General features: G+C 43.9%; 2 protein-coding genes across 3 annotated transcripts in view; one reads left to right on the top strand and one right to left on the bottom strand.

Moving 5' to 3' along the window:
• LOC123022598 (serum paraoxonase/arylesterase 2-like) overlaps window positions 1–18,077 on the top strand; it is a 36,494-nt gene extending 18,417 nt beyond the window's left edge. The window contains exons 7-10 of one of the 2 annotated variants that reach the window (XM_044428441.1): window positions 1,313–1,394; window positions 2,162–2,290; window positions 17,431–17,576; window positions 17,935–18,077. In XM_044428441.1, coding sequence (XP_044284376.1) covers window positions 1,313–1,394; window positions 2,162–2,290; window positions 17,431–17,576; window positions 17,935–17,938 — 361 coding nt within the window. In that variant the 3' untranslated portion in view covers window positions 17,939–18,077. Of the gene's footprint in view, window positions 1–1,312; window positions 1,395–2,161; window positions 2,291–2,882; window positions 3,150–17,430; window positions 17,577–17,934 lie in introns of those variants that run through there. The other variant, XM_044428440.1, reaches the window with a different exon arrangement.
• The window catches only part of PPP1R9A (protein phosphatase 1 regulatory subunit 9A), a 145,767-nt gene continuing 137,876 nt past the window's right edge, over window positions 10,687–18,577 (bottom strand). The window contains exon 18 of the mRNA XM_044428439.1: window positions 10,687–18,282. Within this exon, the coding sequence (XP_044284374.1) occupies window positions 18,070–18,282 (213 nt within the window). The 3' untranslated portion in view covers window positions 10,687–18,069. The remainder of the gene's footprint in view (window positions 18,283–18,577) is intronic.

Here is an 18,577-nt window from a genome sequence, read left to right on the forward strand (position 1 = left end):
AGGCACCCACTTGGTGCTCTGAAGTAAGCAAGGCCAACAGGTGCTCCACCACGCCAGCTCCTTGTTGGCCTCACAAGGCTGCATGGGAACATTTGTCCAGTACCACTTTGGTAAGAAGCCCCAAGAGAAGTTCCAATAATTGCAGGCTCAGTATGGCCACAGCCTATCTTAGCTGTGCCAGCAGAAGAGTTTTCGATTTGTCCCAATATTAAATTATCCAGAGGTATTTTTAGAAATGCGTAAAGTAGCAAGGCATGCATTGGTCTTCCATTTACTTGAAGTATTACTATCTTCTGTTTGCTCTTTAGCATTGAAAACCCTGATTGCCAACCTAATGGGCCGTTTGTTCTCCTGAAATGTAGTAACTAAGGTGCTAATGTCATATTTGACATCCACCCCTTAAGTGTTAAAATGAGGTGATGCCTGACACTTGCTACCAGGGCTTGAACGCTCAGAAAATAAGGAGGAAAATTAAAAGAGAATAGGGAATGAGGTGTGAGAGCCACAGACATCGGACTCCCATCTACATTTTCCTGGAGGCACAAACAAATGCTGGACTCATGCAAATCCCTCTCATTCCCCATCCCCTCCCTTTGCTGTTGCATCTTTGTGCAAATTGTAGCTGGGATGATTTGGGATCTAACAGTGAACTGGAGAAGGAGGGAAGAGGGAGTGCGTGAGCCGGCAGTGTGTTTCCAGTCCTCTGTGTCATCCTTCTCCTAATGGGTGCCCTCCAGAGGTTTTGATTATCAGTGCCATCAGCCCTTGGACTTCCAAATCCATCAGCCCCAGCCAGGACAGTCAGTGGTCTGGAGTGTTGGCAGACCGCTGGAGTCATCAGGCTGGGGGAGGCTGCTCTATGCGGTGATTTAAAAACATGTCCCCCCCCCGTCCCCCCCGATAGCATCACTGCACTGGAACTGATATCCAGGGGATGACTTGGCGGCACCTCAGGATCATTGGCAAGTGCCAGAAGAATGTCTTAGAGTGTTTAGGGATTGGCTGGTATTACCTCTAGGGATAAATAGGCTCAGTTATCATAAGTAAACTAATGTCTATCTTAAGGATATTGTTGGAATTTAGGAGGTATATTAAAATACAGTATTTTTCCCAATCCTGTTCATGATTGGGTTTTTTTTTAAAGTGCACATATATGCACAAAGACATTAAAACACCATCCTAATCTACTATTACTTTTCAGCTTGAGTTCCTCTTATAAATGAATGCTTAGAAAGCACACTGTGTTCCAAGCCAAAGTTTCCAAAACTGATCAAAACTATTGATCAAAAATGTTGCTTTCTTTTATTCCAAGGTACGTCTATGTGGCTGATCTATTGGGTCAAAAGATCCATGTTTTTGAGAAACATGCCAACTTCACTTTAACACCTTTGAAGGTAAGCTTGAACCAGTTTTGGAACAGAGTGTAAACCCAGTATGTGCTGCATATCTTCACTGAAACATCTGTCTCCCAGATGCTCTCTTCTCCCTGCACTTGATATGATTATCTGTGTAAGAACGTGTATTTCCATCCCTAGTGCATTAATATGGTTGGTGCTTCCATTGTCTGTTGGTGTCAGTGAGAGGCTGGTGACATTTAAACTGCCACCATTTCAAAGCTGGACTGAGGTGACGAGCTGAGCTATAAGGCTCTTGGGATGCACCACCTTGTTTCTCAGCAAAATTTGGCTCTCCGCATTCTCATTCTGCTAGAAACTGGGAGCAAGATCCCCACCCACCCTGTTGCTCTGCAGAAACAGCAATTCTGCTGGGAAGTAAATAGGGCACACACGGTTTGTGCACCATGCTTCCCAGTGGAATCAAACTCTTGACATTTTGCTAAACAGCTGGGAATTCTCAGTTCCTCCGGGAAATGAGGCATGCGCTCCGTGTTATAAATGTTACACTAGAAAGATCAGTTCTCTGGCTCTGCAGAAGACGTTTTCCCGTGCTCTGACATCTAGACTTTTGTGGATAATTCTCAATAGAACTGCGATCCAGTTTAACTCCAGCAAATACCTCCCTCCTGTGGGCTTCAGAGGGAGAAATAAATGTGCATTGTCCAACAGAGATAGACGTTGTGGGGAAAATAGCATATTTCAGAATAGCATATGGCACTTCATGCTTGATCTCTACATTGCTTGGTTTCTTCTGACTGTTTTAGGAGTTGCAGTTGGATACTCTTCCTGATAACCTTTCCGTTGATCCTTACACTGGAGACATTTGGGCAGGCTGTCATCCCAATGGCATGAAACTGCTGCTTTATGATCCAGGGAACCTTCCTGGCTCGGAGGTTAGTAGGAATTATTTGTGCTGTGCAAGGGGGGGTGGGGTGATAAATGTCCTGGCAACTTTCTAAGCAGGACAAATAAGAGTGTACTATAGTTTATGAGTTCTTGCTAAGTTGATCCTGCCTTAAATTTGATGGGAGCTCCTGTCCACTCCTCCAGGTGCCACCACCCACTTTCTAGTCCCGTCTGTGGAATTGCTTTTCCACAGTGGAGATCTGCCTATCATCTTCTCTGTGTACATTCGGACTCCAAGTTAGAACTTCAGCAGGCATTTAATCTTCAATGTATTGGCCTGATTATTAGTTTTTGATTATTTTAAATATTTTAATACTTTAACAGTTTCATATTTTCAATATTGCAATCATTGCTTGATCACTTTCTTTTGGCTTTTTATGATTATAAATCACCCTGAGGTCACCTGCTAGTTGGCTGGTATATAGCAAATGAATGAGGATTGGTTCTTAATATATATATATTTTCAGGGCTTGTCTTAATGTGGACGTTGAAGTCCTGGCAGCCAGGTCCCTGAGGCTGTTAATAAATTGCATGTGTCCAGGGCCAGACTAGCCACTGTTAATCTTGGCTGTCTTTCAGGTGCTTCGCATCCAGGGCATCCTTTCTCAGAAGCCTGTGGTCACCCAGGTGTATGTTGATGATGGGTCTATAATTCAAGGGACCTCGGTGGCTACCGTGTATGGCAAGGACCTGCTTATTGGCACCGTATTTCACAGAGGTCTTCACTGTCCACTGTAGCTGGTTTGGAATGATCTTGTCTGAGTGGAAGAGGTCAACACCATCTGAGTCACACAGTTCTGAACTGGCTAACTTCAACCTCCATTGCAATAAAGATTAACCTGAGAATTCCTGGCCCATTTTTCCTCCTCCATAAGGAGGTAAAAGAAGAACTTTTATGACTGAGAAATGGAAAGCAGTGATACTGGAAGAAATGTGGGGGATTATAGTGCAGCCCAATTTCACACAGAGCCTCCAGTTATGCCCAGTGGCATAAAGAAGTGCATTTCTTTCCTTCTTTCTTTGGATTACTGTGACTCAGGTTGCATGGAGAAGGCGCTGCTTGTCCCAGTATCCCAGTGATACTAGGAGCATTCCACAAATGTTCACATTGTTTCTTTGGGGGGATTCTCAGCTGGTTGTGCATTCAGTGTTTTCTTTTACCATGTTTTCCATTTCCCTTTGTTTCCATTGTTAAGGAAAGCAGCTGTGCCTTACTGCATGTACAGATTTCTCAGCAGAAGCATAGCTGGTGCTTGCTTCTGCAGAGGCCTGAAGAAGTTGGCCCTGATCCAACAGATGTTGAGTCCCGTTTTCAACGTCAGTAATTGTACCCATCAGTGGTTCAGAAGGGAGTGGAGATGGGACTGAATCTGTTGCCAGATCAGGGCCTGAGTGATCCTTCGAGTGCCTGCAGAATGAGGAACACTTTTGCAGGTGCTTGCAGGGGGGAGCTGGGGAGCGGTGATGCAGTGCAGCTGGAGGCCCTGGTGACTAGCAGAAGAGGCATCCCTTCCCTGCTGCTCTTGCCACAGCAGCATGAGCTGTCCTGGTGACTACGCGTGATCTGGTTCCCTGCCTCACCTCACCATCCTCAGTCCTGGTTCCTGCCTCCTGCCCACTTGCCTTGCTTGTCTACCTCCTGCCTTGCTCCAGCCTCTTCCTGCTTCAGTCCTTGTCTCCAGCCTGACCCTGTATTCCCAGGAACCCAACCCATCCTCCCTGACCCTGCCTGACTCAGGATGTTTAGTCTTTCTGGGACTTGACCCTTGGACAGTGAAATCTTGGACTGTGTTGCTTGAATCTTTTGCCTTCCAGGCTTGACTTTGGACTGTTGCACAAACATGCCTCTCACTTCTGGCCCTCTGAACCTGCTGCAGGACTGTGCTTTGCACCTGTGCACTGGTCCCAGCGTACCTATCATAGGTGCCTGCTGCCCACACCTCAGACCTTACACCGGTCCCTTTCTTGAGAAGCTGATGGAATGCCCTGCAAGTGCAGCCCCAGAAGCAGAATCCAGGAGAAGAATCATGCACACAGCACCTGTTCACACACACCATTCCTCATTCATCCAGGGACAGGCCTATAGAATCCTTCTTATGACCCTTGAAGGGTCAGGACTGATGTGATCAACATTCTCTGTCCTTCTGAAAAGGACTGCTTTCTCCAGCCAAGAAGTACAGAGGGATGGTGTCCCAAGCACCTCTTCCGTACACAAGGAGAGGAGCAGATGTACCTCAGCAAGAGAGCACGTGGCTAGGCTGCCAAGGACCCTGGCATCTCCAGCTAACAGTGGGTAAAGGTCTCTTGCCTGCATCTTGGACAGCCAGTGACTGTTTGCGTTGTGGACTCACACTGACCTGGGTGGGCTAAGGCCCTGGTACAGAACCTCTTGCCTTCTAATGTTTCAGGGCAAGCATCACCAGAGAGCTTGGATAGGTCACAGTTCAGCACCGGGCTTGGCAAACATTTGCTCTACTGGCAGTTGCTCATTTAATACAATTGGTGACATCAAGCAGCGGTAATAGCTGGATAATGCCCCAAGGGTAAGGCTTTGGGTTCCCTTGCCAATTTTCTCCCTTTGCTTTGGCAGAGTCTGCGTGTCTAGATGTTTTTTTTACCCTGATTGCTTTTAAAGGGCAATGGCCTGGCCAAAGCCCAGGACAAGCCTTTTCATTTCTGCAACGTTATTCAAGGTATCCAATACAAGGTGCATTACTTATGCCAGAGAAATGTTCTTGCAACGTAACCTGGCTAACAGCCATATCCCTCAAGTGTGTGGCTCAAGGTAGCCGTCCCTTTAAGCAACAGCGAGAACCCATGATCCATTTCTCAGATGTTCCTTGCTGGTTGCAGGATTTCAGTCTTAGGACTTTGGGCTGTGTTTGCTGGGATGATGGGATTTGTAGTCCCACACATCTTGGGGAAGACTATCTTACACAGTGCACAAAGTCTGTGACAGCAGCTTGCTTCAGAAAGAGACAAAACCCTTGATTTTGCCTGAAAAAGTGGCTAAGTTTTAAACAGATTCTCCCTTTGTACTATCAGAGCTCCTGTGTGGTTGCCAGCATATTCATTTCTTATGCTTAAGCACTTTTCTCCCGTATACTTAACTCTGAGCAGGTGCAGATGACATGCAAGTCCACGTGCCACAACATCCACAGGTATTAACAAAACCAGGTGAGAAGCTTCCATTGTTACAGGTGGTGACTTTTCTTAGGGCAAGCAGCATCTTCAGGGGAGATTTTCATTCATCTTGTGACAGGAAAAAGGGCTAAACTCCTTTCCTCTGGATGAAAATTGGGTTCCCTCTGCCTGCTGTTAAATTTGAAAAAGAGATATTTAGTATTATGCCCAGAGTGGCCCCAACCCTGCTGGCAGAGGCATAATTCTGTGATAAAAATAATAAACCCTGTGATAAAAATAATAACCCAACAGCCAGAGATCTGTGGGCAGTTTACAACTGCATGTAAAATAAATTACATCATAAAGATTATAATACAAAAATTAAAAGCAAAATTTAAAAAGCTGCAATAGCTTACTCAAATCAGACCATAAGACTTGTTAAGCAGTTGAAAGCCAGTGTGGTGTAGTGTTTAGAAGTCTGGGACTCAAGACGATCTGGGTGCTAGTCCCCACTCAGCCATGGGGACAACTGGGTGACTTGGGACCAGGCACTAATTCTCAGCCCAGCCTAACTTCACAGGGTTGTTGTTGTGGGGGTAAGATTGAGATCAAGAGGAGGAGAACTATGTAAGTCTCTGAGTTCATGGGGGGGAGGGGAAGTGGGATATGACTCTAATAAATAAATATAAATAATGTTCTCTCAACTAAATAAATTCCCTGTCATAGAGGACAGTCTTAATCTGGGTCCAAAAAGCTATTAGAATTGGTGTCAACTGGGAAGTGTGGGTGGGGGGTGGGGAATGACCACTGGGAATGTCACATCTAGACCTGCTGGTATTACTATTAGAAGTATGGTAAATGTTGCTGTTTACTAGCCAGCTGTGACAAAGTGGATCTCCTAACTTATGTACATTAGTGGAAATTGGGGATTCCCAAGAATATGGATCTTTTCTCTGAAGAAAGTGTGCTTGAAAGCAAATAGCTATACCTCTAATTGTAGAAACCTCTCTGGAAATCCATTAATCAGAGGAATGTACCATGACAACCCCTTCTGATGCAGATTTCCTACATAATTAGCATGTGTATTTCCTTCCAGCAGGGGCAGACAACTTGGAGGTCTGCAATCCCCATCCGCCCTATACAATATAGCCAAGAGGGAGAGCCAGTGGGAGTTTTTACTCCAGATCTTTTGACCTACAATTTGTCCATTCCTGGTCCAACCTATGACTTGCCATCCACACTCTTCAGGAAGACTTGTCCTGGCAATCCTGCCTCTGGCAACAACAGCAGTCTTAGGGATTCATGGACACTAAAAAGATAGAGGTAGAAGATTTTTCACTGTATTTACTGAAAATATTTTTGTACCATTCTTCAAATAATAGATATTGACTAATGACATGGAGAAGACAATCATGTTAGGGAAAGTTGAAGGCATAAGAAGAAAAGGAAGACTAAATAAGAGATGGACTGACTCCATAAAGGAAGCCACAGCTTGGATTTTAGAACAGCTAAGCAGGGATGTTTTGGACTGGACATTTTGGAGGGCTTTCATTCATACGGTTGCCATATGTGCCTTCAGGTCATCTCTGTAACAGTGAACAATAAGTATAAGTAATATAGCATTTATGACTAACTTGTATCATAAAACATACAATAAAATATTGCAGTAATGAGGCAGCAGCAAAAGCAGTACAGCAAGCTAAAATATTTACAAAGTGGCAGAGAAAATACTCAGAGGGAAATAGTTCTTCATGCAGTACATAAAACCCTGGAATTCACTGCCAGGACAAATTTGTGGAGGAGGCAATATTGGCTCCTAACCTTGCTGGTCCTGTTCTGCCTCCATTTTCAGAGGTGGCGTGCCTGCATATACCACTTGCTGGGGAGCATGGGCAGGTGGACTAGGTGGATCATTGGTCTCATCCTGAATGGCCTTTTTAATGTTCTATCCTTGCGCTGAAACATTGGACTGCGGGCGTGAGGTGTCCCTCTTCAGGGAGAGCGTGTCCAAAGCGGTGTGCTGCCATCCCTGAAAAAGCTCCTCTCCTTTGCTTGTCCTGCTCTCTTTATAAAAAGACCTCTGAGTTGCTTTTGGACCAAGGAGGGCAACTGAGGGACCTCACAATTTAAAACCATAACATGAAGCAATGTATAGAGTAAGAAAAACTTGAAAACAGGTTGGAGTGAATACATTTGAATTTGTCATACCAAAGCCATGCAGAATAATCAACACTCTGGGACTCCACAGTGAGGGGCTAGCTGATAAACCCGAGACAAAAAGTTCGTTGCCATGGTGCTGCCACAGATGTCTGTCCTGTGCTTGCACCAGTCCAGCCCCTCTCGGTGCGGCAGTTCACAGATGGACCTCTTCCATGGCTGGCTTCATGAGGAACAAGGGGGGCTTTGAGGCACTACGCTGTTTAGACCTTTACCAGGCAAGAAGTAGCACCTTGAATTGTTTTCAGAAACGTCAGCCTGTCAAGGCACTTTGAGAAGACCTAGGACTTGCTTCCCTCCCACCCTGTTTTATTGGAACCAGCCAAGCCAGTGTTTCCAGGATGGAAAGGATATAAGGACTGCCTGCATCATCCCAAGCTTGATGCTGCATTGGGAGGGGGAGGGAGAAGAAACCATTGTCTCTCGGTAGCATTAATGCCCCTTCATAGTTGAACTGTGTGAAGAGGGTGCTGAGACACCTGGAAGGTCTCCATGCCCACTTCTCTGCTAGTAAATGGCTGGCCGTCTTCCACACTACCAGTGAATGTTCAGCTCCCAAAAGCATGGCCAGCAGATGGATGTCTGCAAACGTCTATCAGGCAGGGCCAGCCCAAGGTGCTTTGCCCACTCCACGCACCCAAATGGACTGAAGTCTACTGAATCTATAGGGGCAGCATCTTTCTTCAGCCTTATGTGAGGGCAGCTGGCCAGTTTAAGGGATCAGGACAGGCTGTGGGGCACACAGCTTTGCCTTCCAACAGGGGAACCGCAAAGACAATTGGAGCAGCTCTGCTCTTGTCCCCAGCATCTGCCATCTGAGCTGGTTGCCTCATGATCGAGCTGCCTCTGCTAGCAGGCACGATCCTCCCCTTCTTCATATATTTGGTAGCCACCCAAATATTGGGAGTGATCTTTTAATTACATGGTATTTGCACGTTAAGCTGGCCATACAAGCTAAGAAATGCTTGCAAAAATATGACTATTTTGCTGTCACAATTTATACAGGTGTTTATTCGAGATAAATGCATGCTGAGGAAATGAACCATATTTGTGTTTGCCAACAGAAATCAGGTCCCGACTAAGGAAGACTAAAACACAACTCAGTGTTCTAAATAAAACAGGCCTCTCTTTGTTGCTGTTGAATACTAAGGCTTCTTTTCTTTTAGCTTCTCAGGAGAAAAAACTGAATCAGCAAATTGGTTCTTTTTGCATGCAAGTAGCAGAGACTGCTTTTACTTAGTCTGCCTGCTGTAAGAGCAGGTTACTGTTTCCTTTTTCTTGTTTACACAGTGTAAGTTTTAGCTTTGAGTAGATAAAGCAAAGCTACTTGTGTCACACCGAAGTGTGCTGGGGGACTGTGTGGTTCTAAAAAGTTTTACTACAGGTGTTAAAATAGTTCTTCTAGATCATGAAACAATGTGCTCTAAATTTAATTGTATTCAAACAGTTTAAAATTTAAACTGCTTGCAGATGATCAGAGGGCTTATTAAGATTTTAACTTATCCTCTGCCTTAGGAAAAGAGGACTTCAAATGTGTTTATATTTTGGAATGTGTGGTGCATGCAAAGGCGATGTGCATGGAGTGTGGGGGGTTGGATTTCACATACAGCCTATGGGATAAATGCATATGTGTCCTGCTGCCTCTACATGCATGGACGTGTACATGCTTGAGGATGCTCTATTTTCAGTACGATTGGACAGATGCATTTTTGAAGTTGAGTAATGTAGAGCAGCATGATGGTGAAAAGCATAATTTATGTCCTACGAATCTCCAGTTAAAATCTCATTTGGACATAAACTTCCTAGCTTTACTGTATCTATTTTTTACAGCATTTCTACCCCGTCCTTAACAGCGTCTCAGGATGGCTTACAACATATGTCATATGTTAGTAACTAATCAATTACTGTATGATTATTGTCCTCTAATTTTCTAGTCATCGTGCAGTCTTTGTTCAGGCAGCAGTTGCACAGTGCATCCATGAAAGATGCTTTGGTGGGTGATGGATGCCCGCCTGGCCTGAGTGCTCTGCAGAGCCCGCTAGTAGCAGCCCCAGCCCCCGGCCTTCCGTGGTCAGCAGCTGGGTCTGCAACCCTCCAGTGTCACTGGGCATGCTGAAGCTTCATGGGAAATGAAGACGCCAGATTCCTGCCAGTCTTGGAGTTCTGCTTCTACAGCCAAGGAAGTCTGGGATTATCTGGTGCTCCCTCTGCTCCTGGCTCCAAAGCAGTGCACTTTGCCAGGGCTTTGCCAAACTTCGGAGCTGGTCGTGCATGGAAAGAGCACGTGCACCTTCCTCAGATCAACCTAAATACAGATCAGCCTAGCAGAGTTGTAGCTCAGGGGTGGGGGCAGCAATGCCTGGAGTTACACAGGTTGCAAGTTTTCAAATAAGAGGAAAAGAGAGGCAGACCAGATGGGAAGAGGATTATGGGAATGTCTGGCTCTGGGGCTGTATCACACTTCCCGGTGTTGCTCCCACTGCTATTGTCAGGAACGGTGAGAAGACACTTTTGCTGGGGGCCCTACAAACACAGAGCCATACCTGGATATAACTGTGCACAAACTCCTCCACGTATTCTTCCTGGCTGTGAAATAAATGCCCACTGGACCTGAGGTCCAGTTCCTGGCAAAGGCTGGCCTGAACCAGTTCGATGGCACTTTAAACCTATCAGTCTTCAGGGTCATCCCTCTAAAGTCCCTGTGGTTTTAAGCTTTGTGGCAGTGTACTAAATGCTACCTTTTAAAAGTCGAAATGAACCGAGTGGGCAATGTTGCCACACACTGGAGGCAGGCTGGCACGGGGTTTCTCTGCCTGAACGCACAGGTGTAGCTGCAAGGCAGCAGCGTTGCCAGAACGCTTTTTGAGAATTCTGGGAACTGCAGTATTGCATTATGGGAGCTGCTGCTCAGGCATTATCTCCAAGGCAGAGCTGTTCCTTGCCCCTCACTGCTGAAGAGGGACTTGATTGTGTTGAGGCCTGCCCAGGCTTTCCCCGTAACTGCAGCAAGACTGTGACTGCAAAAATAAAATAAAACACAATGTTATGCCCCTGTTGAAGGTTCAGGATTTATTTTATTGCATTCGTTGTCTAACAACAATAGTCATTGGCAATAAATTTATATACACTAACAAATTAATCACGATTTTAAAAAATCTGTAGGAATACAAAGGACAACTGGGGTTGTTGTTGTTTTATTTGAATGCTTCCAAGTAACTAAATGTAGAGAAATAGCATTTTCCTGGGAAGTTAATCATTTAAAGAAGGACAAATAAAGAAAGCGCACGCATACAAACTCAAGACAGGGCATTGCGGCATCTTCCATGCAAATGATTCAACACCTAGATGAACAAAATTAAAATACCAGGATTACATGCAGTTCGTACATTAAAACCCCCAGACACCGTTCCCCCATCCCTCCCCTTTGACAAGCAGTGGGTCACAGTGCACTTCTATCTTGCCGTAGCCATATGTAACAGCTACAATGCAATCCTATGCATGTTTAGACCTGAAAAAGGCCCTAGAATTCCCAGCATTCCCCAGTCAGCACAGTTATCTGGGGAATGCTGGGAGCTATAGGGCTTTTTTCTGTCCACATATGCTTAGGATTGTACTTTTATCTACCACTAATCGGTATTGCAGTATGAATGTAATTTTATTTATTTAGTTTTGACAAAAGCAGGACCTAAAGTGATGAAACTGTTAGGGACTTCAGTTTTACTACGCATTGTGTCATTGCCATTTAAAAAAGATTTTTTCGTGTTCATTTTGGTTTACTGGCATTTCACAGTTGGTGTTTGTTTTCTCCCCTTCCTTGTTTGGGTCTGTTTCGATTGTCCCGAGCCATCCTGCTTGTACCTAGTTTACTCAGCAGCAGCGGTCCTACTGAACCCAGAATACGCTTTGGCCTTGCAGCCAGGACTGACTCCAGTAGGCTTAAGGTGCAATGTCCATTCAAAGGTAATGATCATGGGGTCCACACTGGACCCACCTTCTTAAAGCCTCGTATCTGATAGCCCAAAGGCTCAGCTCCCCATCAGTGCTGCTATACATCAGTTGATTTTACCATGCAAGACTCTCTTCATCATATCACCTTTGTGTTGTGGGAGCTATTTTAGTGTAGCTTCTTTGTTGCATTGTTAAGGGAACATCGGAAGCCCGAGCCACATGGAGAGAACATACTGTGATTTCTTTCCATGACCAAATTGCTCCAGTATCTAGATGGGGAAGAGTTTCATGCAGTGAGGAGCTGCAGCGCAACTGTGCTGCTTTCATACAGCCCGGGTCTTCTAAGGGCTCCTTCACAGGCTTATGAAGATAACAAGGTGAAGGCCACTTGAAATATATGGAAAGAAACGGATGTTTCGTAACAATAGTGTTTGGTGGGTTCCCTTCCCAAAAACGTCCAGACAAAAGAAGTTGCCACGATCACAAAAAACAAACTTCAAGGTCTAAATTAGATGCATGCACCTTATAATCTAAGTCTACAAAGGTCTACTTTCTTTCTTGGTTGAGCATCTCTCTTCTTGTGCCCAGGACAATGCTGGACAACCCATTTTCATGGCTGTGGCACCACAGTTTTCCTAACAGACACCTTTCCAGTGTCACAAGAATCAAGAAAAATCAAGAAAAACCATCTACTGAAAGGACTGCCAAGTATGCAAATGTCCTACAATCGTATGTACTGATCAGCCAAGTCATTTTTGAAGTCGCAGTTCAGCTCAGTAAAAAAGCTAAGCAAAACTTTCCAACAGAATTCAAGCATACGGTTTACAAAATATCCAAAAGAAAAGTGGTTTCTTCTGAATACCAAACTTCTACTAAACTGATCCTGGCAAAAAAATCCAAAACATGCATAAACTCATCCAACACTGGAACAATATACATTTTGAGAAAACACTTCTTAAAAAAAATCTTGTGGTCCCATTACATGTGTTAATGTGTATGAAAGGTTATGTCCAGAATCAATTACACTCTGGACTTGTGGGGGAAGATAAATCCTTGAGTTGCTTAAATAGCGCCCTCTTGTGGGCCGCCTATCTATTTACAGCTGAAGCTGCACATGCTACATGGGCTTTTCTGAAATTGGAATGCTTGTATGCTAAAACACATCGGCACACAGGAACTCTACTGATTTTTTTTAACAGCTCACCTTTGAAAACTTTCTAGTTTCCAGAATAATCATTTTATTATTCTGATTCAATAAAAAATAATTTAAACAATCTCAAATCACTCATACTTTCACAACGCTTTGCTTCAATTGCTAGACATTTCCTTAATTTTGTAGAAACTTCCAAATGATGCCAGTGAATATAGCTTTTAGAAAACATCTCTTTAAAAAAAATACTTCAGTATTTTGGACAAAGACGCAAATTTTCTGAGCTTTCTAAAATACTTAGTAAAGAGATCAAAACAAACAAATGCTTTCTTTTCCTGAGGAACAGTGTGAAGTAATGTTTGCTGGGTTACAAATATTGAGAAATACAAGCTTTATTCCTGCATCAGAAAACATATTGGCTTCAATGCTGAATAAATGGAACTAATTCTGAATTAAACACATTCTAGCAGCTGTATGACTCAGTGGTCAATTTATGTGCTAAAGCATCCTGACAAATCATTTTTATGCATAGGAAAGAATTCAAGGAGTTAACCAAGATCTTGGGAGTGCAATGTGATGGAAGGAATCCTAAGCATCCAGCCTTAGCACTGAGCAAAAGCAATGGGCAGTCTCCATCTGTTAACACAAAAGTGATCATTCATCACCAACTTAGACCCTATTCCATGTACCTACACAACAGACCCATGTTTAAAATGCATGGCCCCTGTTGCTAAAGTTTTTTCTATTTAAGTGTAGGGCAATCAACTGTGCAAACTCTTTAAAAATGCTGCTTTTAAAGGAAACCCTAGTTAAATAGCAAACCAACATTTCTCTCTTTGGGTTTTTAGTTTCATAATTGTGTTTAACCAACTCTTGAATAGTGCAATGAAAAGAATAATGACAGTAACAGAGAAATATCTTCTGCTCTCATGTTTCTCAGTCATAAAAGGGGGGTGTCTACATGTGTGCAGGCCTAATTCATACTCCAAACAGCACGTGGACTTGCTCCACGTTTTCGTGGGCCACAAGCCCTTTTTGGTCTTCTCTGATCTCTCTGCAGGGTGTGTTTGGGATAACTCTTTCGCTACCTTCCTCACCAGTGGATGATATGAACAGGATGGGCCAGGTGGTGGTCAGGACTCTATGGTGCGCGCTCCCCTTGATCTGAGCCCACCGCATCAGAAGCCGTAGGCGCTACCTCTGACCTGCTTGGAAATCAGTGTGCTTAGCTTCTCCTCTACCCATATAGCCCAGCTCTGGACTGCCCTGCCCAAATGGTAGAGCTTGTGTTGGAAAGTCGGCTTGTCCTGACTTTGCTAAATGCCCAGCTTTGCCAGCCACTAGTACCAGCCATGACCGCACCATGTTCCGCACGTGCAAACTGGTGCTTTGTGAAGGTCTGGCTTGCAACCAAAATGCAGAACATTCCTTCAGGGGTTATAACACAGGTGAGAAGCTGTGCAAGAGCTCGTGCAAGAGAAGGAACAGAGAATGGCCCAGCTAGCAAAAGAGAAAAGCTTCAGCCCTGCATACTACATACACTTCCTACAATGTCTTCATCTACTCTGGGATGTTTCAGGATTGGTGATATAGGAGAAGGAAGAAGAAACGCTTCAGTCTGTACTTCCAGTTTAATGTATGGACTTATTCTGGTTGTCATTTAACAAAGGAAAAGGTGGCTTACAGTTGTATTTGTGTATATTCTGCCCCAAGAGGAATGGGAGAATTTTGGAAGGCCAAACATCTGTTCACTCTAAATTTGTCAGTGCCTAACCCTTCTTGGCTGCCTGTGCATCAATGGCTGTGTGGCAAGTGCAAGGTCAATAAAGATGTAACCTTATGCAAGTTTAGACAGAAGAAAGACTACAACTCCCAGCTATGCAGGCTGGAGCATGCTGTGAGTTGTAGGCCACTTTTCTGCCTCAACTTGTACAGGACTGCATCCTAAGCCTTTATACTCCATCAGTGGTGATACAGGATGGAAAAAAAGCAGTTGCTGGACAGAGCTTTCTTCAGGATTCCACTGCAACATTCACATCATGAACATTTTTCCTGACACCAGAAACCTATATCCTATTTCTTGTGAACAGAGGTTTAAGAATGACAGATCAGGAACATTCTTAGAAATATTTATGCTGCTGATATGCTAAAAATTTCACAAAAACGGGGGGAAGAAAAAGTAGCAGCAATACCAATATGTAAAATAGAACTAATTCCTTGCAAGAATGAGCAGAACTGTGCCCTTGCTTGGCCCATTCTCTTTCTGCATATACACATTCATCAATTTGCCTTTTATGCATTTCTTTAATAGACATGGCGGTTTTCCCCTCCCAGCATCATCCTTTTAACATTTGAACTCCTTTTACATTAACAAAAATGCATCAGGTTGAAATTCAGTGCTCTGTTTTAAAACTACCACCAAGTAATAAACTAAAAAAGAGAAGAGGATCATTACAGGACATAAACCAGTTATCTGCAGCATTAAAGCCCAATGCACACAGTTCTAAACAGCAGGAATGCAAAATCAATATACAACACAATACAACCCTCAGGGATCTTAGAAAAACAAAGGAACAAACATAAATAATGCAGAGCAGAGGCATGCCTCCAGAGATGTCACTAGTATATACATCCACTTTAAATGACCAGCATGTAAACATAACTTAAAAGAGAAAGTGAACATCTAACGCATTTACTAATTTCATAGTTCAAATAGTACATTTCCAGTTTCTCCCAGATAATCTTACTTTACCTAAATATTACTTCTCAATCTCTTAAACTAAACCAAAGAACACTAGTTGAACCTGGTCTCTGTTAGATTTTCTGTTGCAAAGAAACATTTTCTATCTAGCTGCAGCCGTTCTCCTTTTTTACTCTCTGGCACCAACTGGAAATGCTAGGACCTACCAGAATGACCCAGTTATCTAATACAGTGGCTTCTGTGGCAGAGCTCAGCAATTCTAGCTACAGGAACATGGAACTGCCCTGCGTATGTGGAGATGAGGACACAGCCATTGCTAAGTCGATGGGCCACAATTAGCAATGCATGTTAAAACAGCAAAGCCTTGCAGCTGAAATGAAAAACTGACCTCCCACAGCTAAGAAACTCGCCTGCAGCATTCCAGTTTTAAGTCCAGGTATCCTTTATAGCACATGTGGCTGCCAAGTATACAATAACAAATCTCTTTAAAAGCATTTGCCATTTGAACCCAACCTTTTCCCTGTTGAAACTTCTGTTCGTAGTTGTGTGAAATACAGCATCAAAGGCTAGTAAAAATGAATCATAGAACAGTTGTTTGGAACCAGCTCCAAAGTCATGTGTTTGCTGAATGTGTGAAAAGAGCGCTGAGGCTACTGCCTGTCATTTGGCAAAATACTGAAGGGTACAATCCATCCAACATTAACCATTTAAAAATTCCTGTTTATAAAAAGGGAGGGAAAAGTTAGCCATGTGGTTAAATTCCTCCCTGTAAAACTGATGCAATTTAAAAGTGCTAAAGGGCACAGTCCTGCAGTCTCCCAACATTGTCTGGAGGGCTACAGAATGGGCAGGAGTCCTCACTCTGACCTCACAGAGCCCACCCACCATCCATCTGCACGGATGCTGCCGACGCAACTGTTCCTACTCTGGACGCAATTCTTCCTTCTTTTCCTTCCCCAGCTCTGAAGCTGGAAGAGTATCTTGAGAACCAGCACAGAGAGGGAGAGTGTTGCAGAAGCAGAGAGAAATGAGCCACTGCCCTCATACAAAAGAATCCACTGGCAATTACCTCAGCTTCAACTCTTCCTGAGGAACGGAAAAACATTCAGATGGCTGAAATCAACCATCTACCTGCTTCGGAGGGTGAGGGAAGCAAGGAGGTAATCCTAGCCTGCCACCTTCCAGAATCCTTCAAATTAGGACAGCTGGCATCAGCCATGCTGGGTGGTGTTCTAACTGTGCCTAGACTGCAGCCTCGCTGTTTGAGTGTGATCTCTCCAAAACAAAATGGATCAGTATTGCATCCCCCAAATCTTTTAAAGGGAGCTTTTTGGAGAGGCGCTGCCTGGTTGCTCTGCTTAAGGAAAGTCTGGATTGCACTTTTATGAGCACTTAGCTTTTCCCTGCATCGTTCTCCAAACAAGACATTACAGTTTAAAATTCACATTGTCTCAATTGACTTCTCCTTCTTCTCCTCTTTTAAAAATGCTCTGGTTCACAGAAGAGCCTTTCCTTAGAAAGTCATAGTAAAAGTCAGTTTCCGCAGATCGGATTCTCACTCTCACACTTGTTGCTTTCCATTTCTGTCCCCTGCCCCACCAATGCTATGTGCTCAAAACAAACCCAGAGGTGGGGCCCATTCCTTACAAAAAAGAAAAAACCAAGGAAGTAGTTTTCTTTTGACTAGTGGCTGAAAAAAGGAGGCTCACAGAATACTACAGGAAAAGTGTAACAAAATGCCTGCCCCCAGGAGAACAGTACTTTAAATTCTAATACAAGCCAACTAGTATTAGAAATCTCACTCCTCTCACAGCTTTCCAGAGGGTAAATGTTACTCTCTAGTGCTGCCTAAGCAAGTTAAGTCTCTGCATCCTCTTTGAGCAAAACTGCTGAGAAATTTGCAGGGGATAAAAGAGGGCTGAGGGGAACAGTCTTTCTGTTAGATGAACAGAAAGGATACGGACTGAGTTGCTGCCTTCCATCTCCAGGGCGTCACTTCAAGTCTTGAGACCACGCTGTGCCGGAATGGTGCAGCATCACCTCTGAACACTGATGTGAATGCAAGCCCATTTCCAGAAGGAAAGACTGACACTTCAAAGCAGGCAGTTATTCTCATGAAATTCAAAGATAACTGGTATGTAGTTTACTCACTTCCACCAGTCCATTGAAGCTTCTTAGGTATTGCCCATTCCCAGGGGCAATTTTAACTTTAGAGTTTAGCAAGCTAGGTAATCCTGTGTCCTATTAATTCAGAAAAGGGCTAAAATAGCCAGCACAATGCAAATGAGGACAATTTGTGGAGGTGGACAGTGAGGTGGGTGGGGAAAAGCTCTCAGTGCTGGCCTCCAGTTGGCCAGCTGGTTTGCTAGGCCAGTCATGAGAAGATACAGTCATGGTTGGGGGTGGCTATTAAATGGGACAGAAGTACCACCGTGTTTATAACTGCAGTTAAAGTGTAAGTTACACTGTGTTCATTTTCCCATTTATTCTAGTTAAAGCCTTGGATAAGGATACAGAGCTCTGTGTAATGAAGACAAGGAAGATATTGGAAGGAAACAGTAATCACTTTGGGTTTCTCCCCTGAAAGATGTCTTCACATTCCTGATAGAATAATTAATTCTCATGCATCACTGCTCATTAGCACCCTCCGTTGGATCTGGGGATCGCTTCTCCAGCTTCCTGGACTTCCTCTGAAGCTGCTCTTTTTCTTTCTTCCTAAGTTTCTCCCTTTGCTTCTCCATCTTCTCTTGAGTTTTCCGAGCTCTCTCTATAGATGCTTTCATTTCTTTAATTTTCTTTTTAATGATAGCTCTGTCCTGGGAAGATGTCATACCAAGAGCCTAATATTAAACAACAAAACAAAACCAAATAGCAGTGGTTTATTTCATGGCCTGACTGCAATGCCTTCTAAAGACAACACAGAGTATAATCATAAGCAACCAATACCCTCTCCCAGTCCCTCCAAAGCAACCCAGTCCACTGGAAATGGGAAACTTAATCGCATTGATTTTGGTATACAATCTAGTACAGCCTTCCAGTTTTCTGAAACGAACACTGGTCTCTATAAATTACCTTCCTCTTGTTACTCATCAGCAAGGCTGGTTTAAGTTAGCCCTGCCCATTCGAGCTCCTGTC

This window comes from Varanus komodoensis, unplaced genomic scaffold (assembly GCF_004798865.1).
Source record: "Varanus komodoensis strain SLA01 unplaced genomic scaffold, ASM479886v1 scaffold2, whole genome shotgun sequence".
Taxonomy (NCBI): domain Eukaryota; kingdom Metazoa; phylum Chordata; class Lepidosauria; order Squamata; family Varanidae; genus Varanus; species Varanus komodoensis.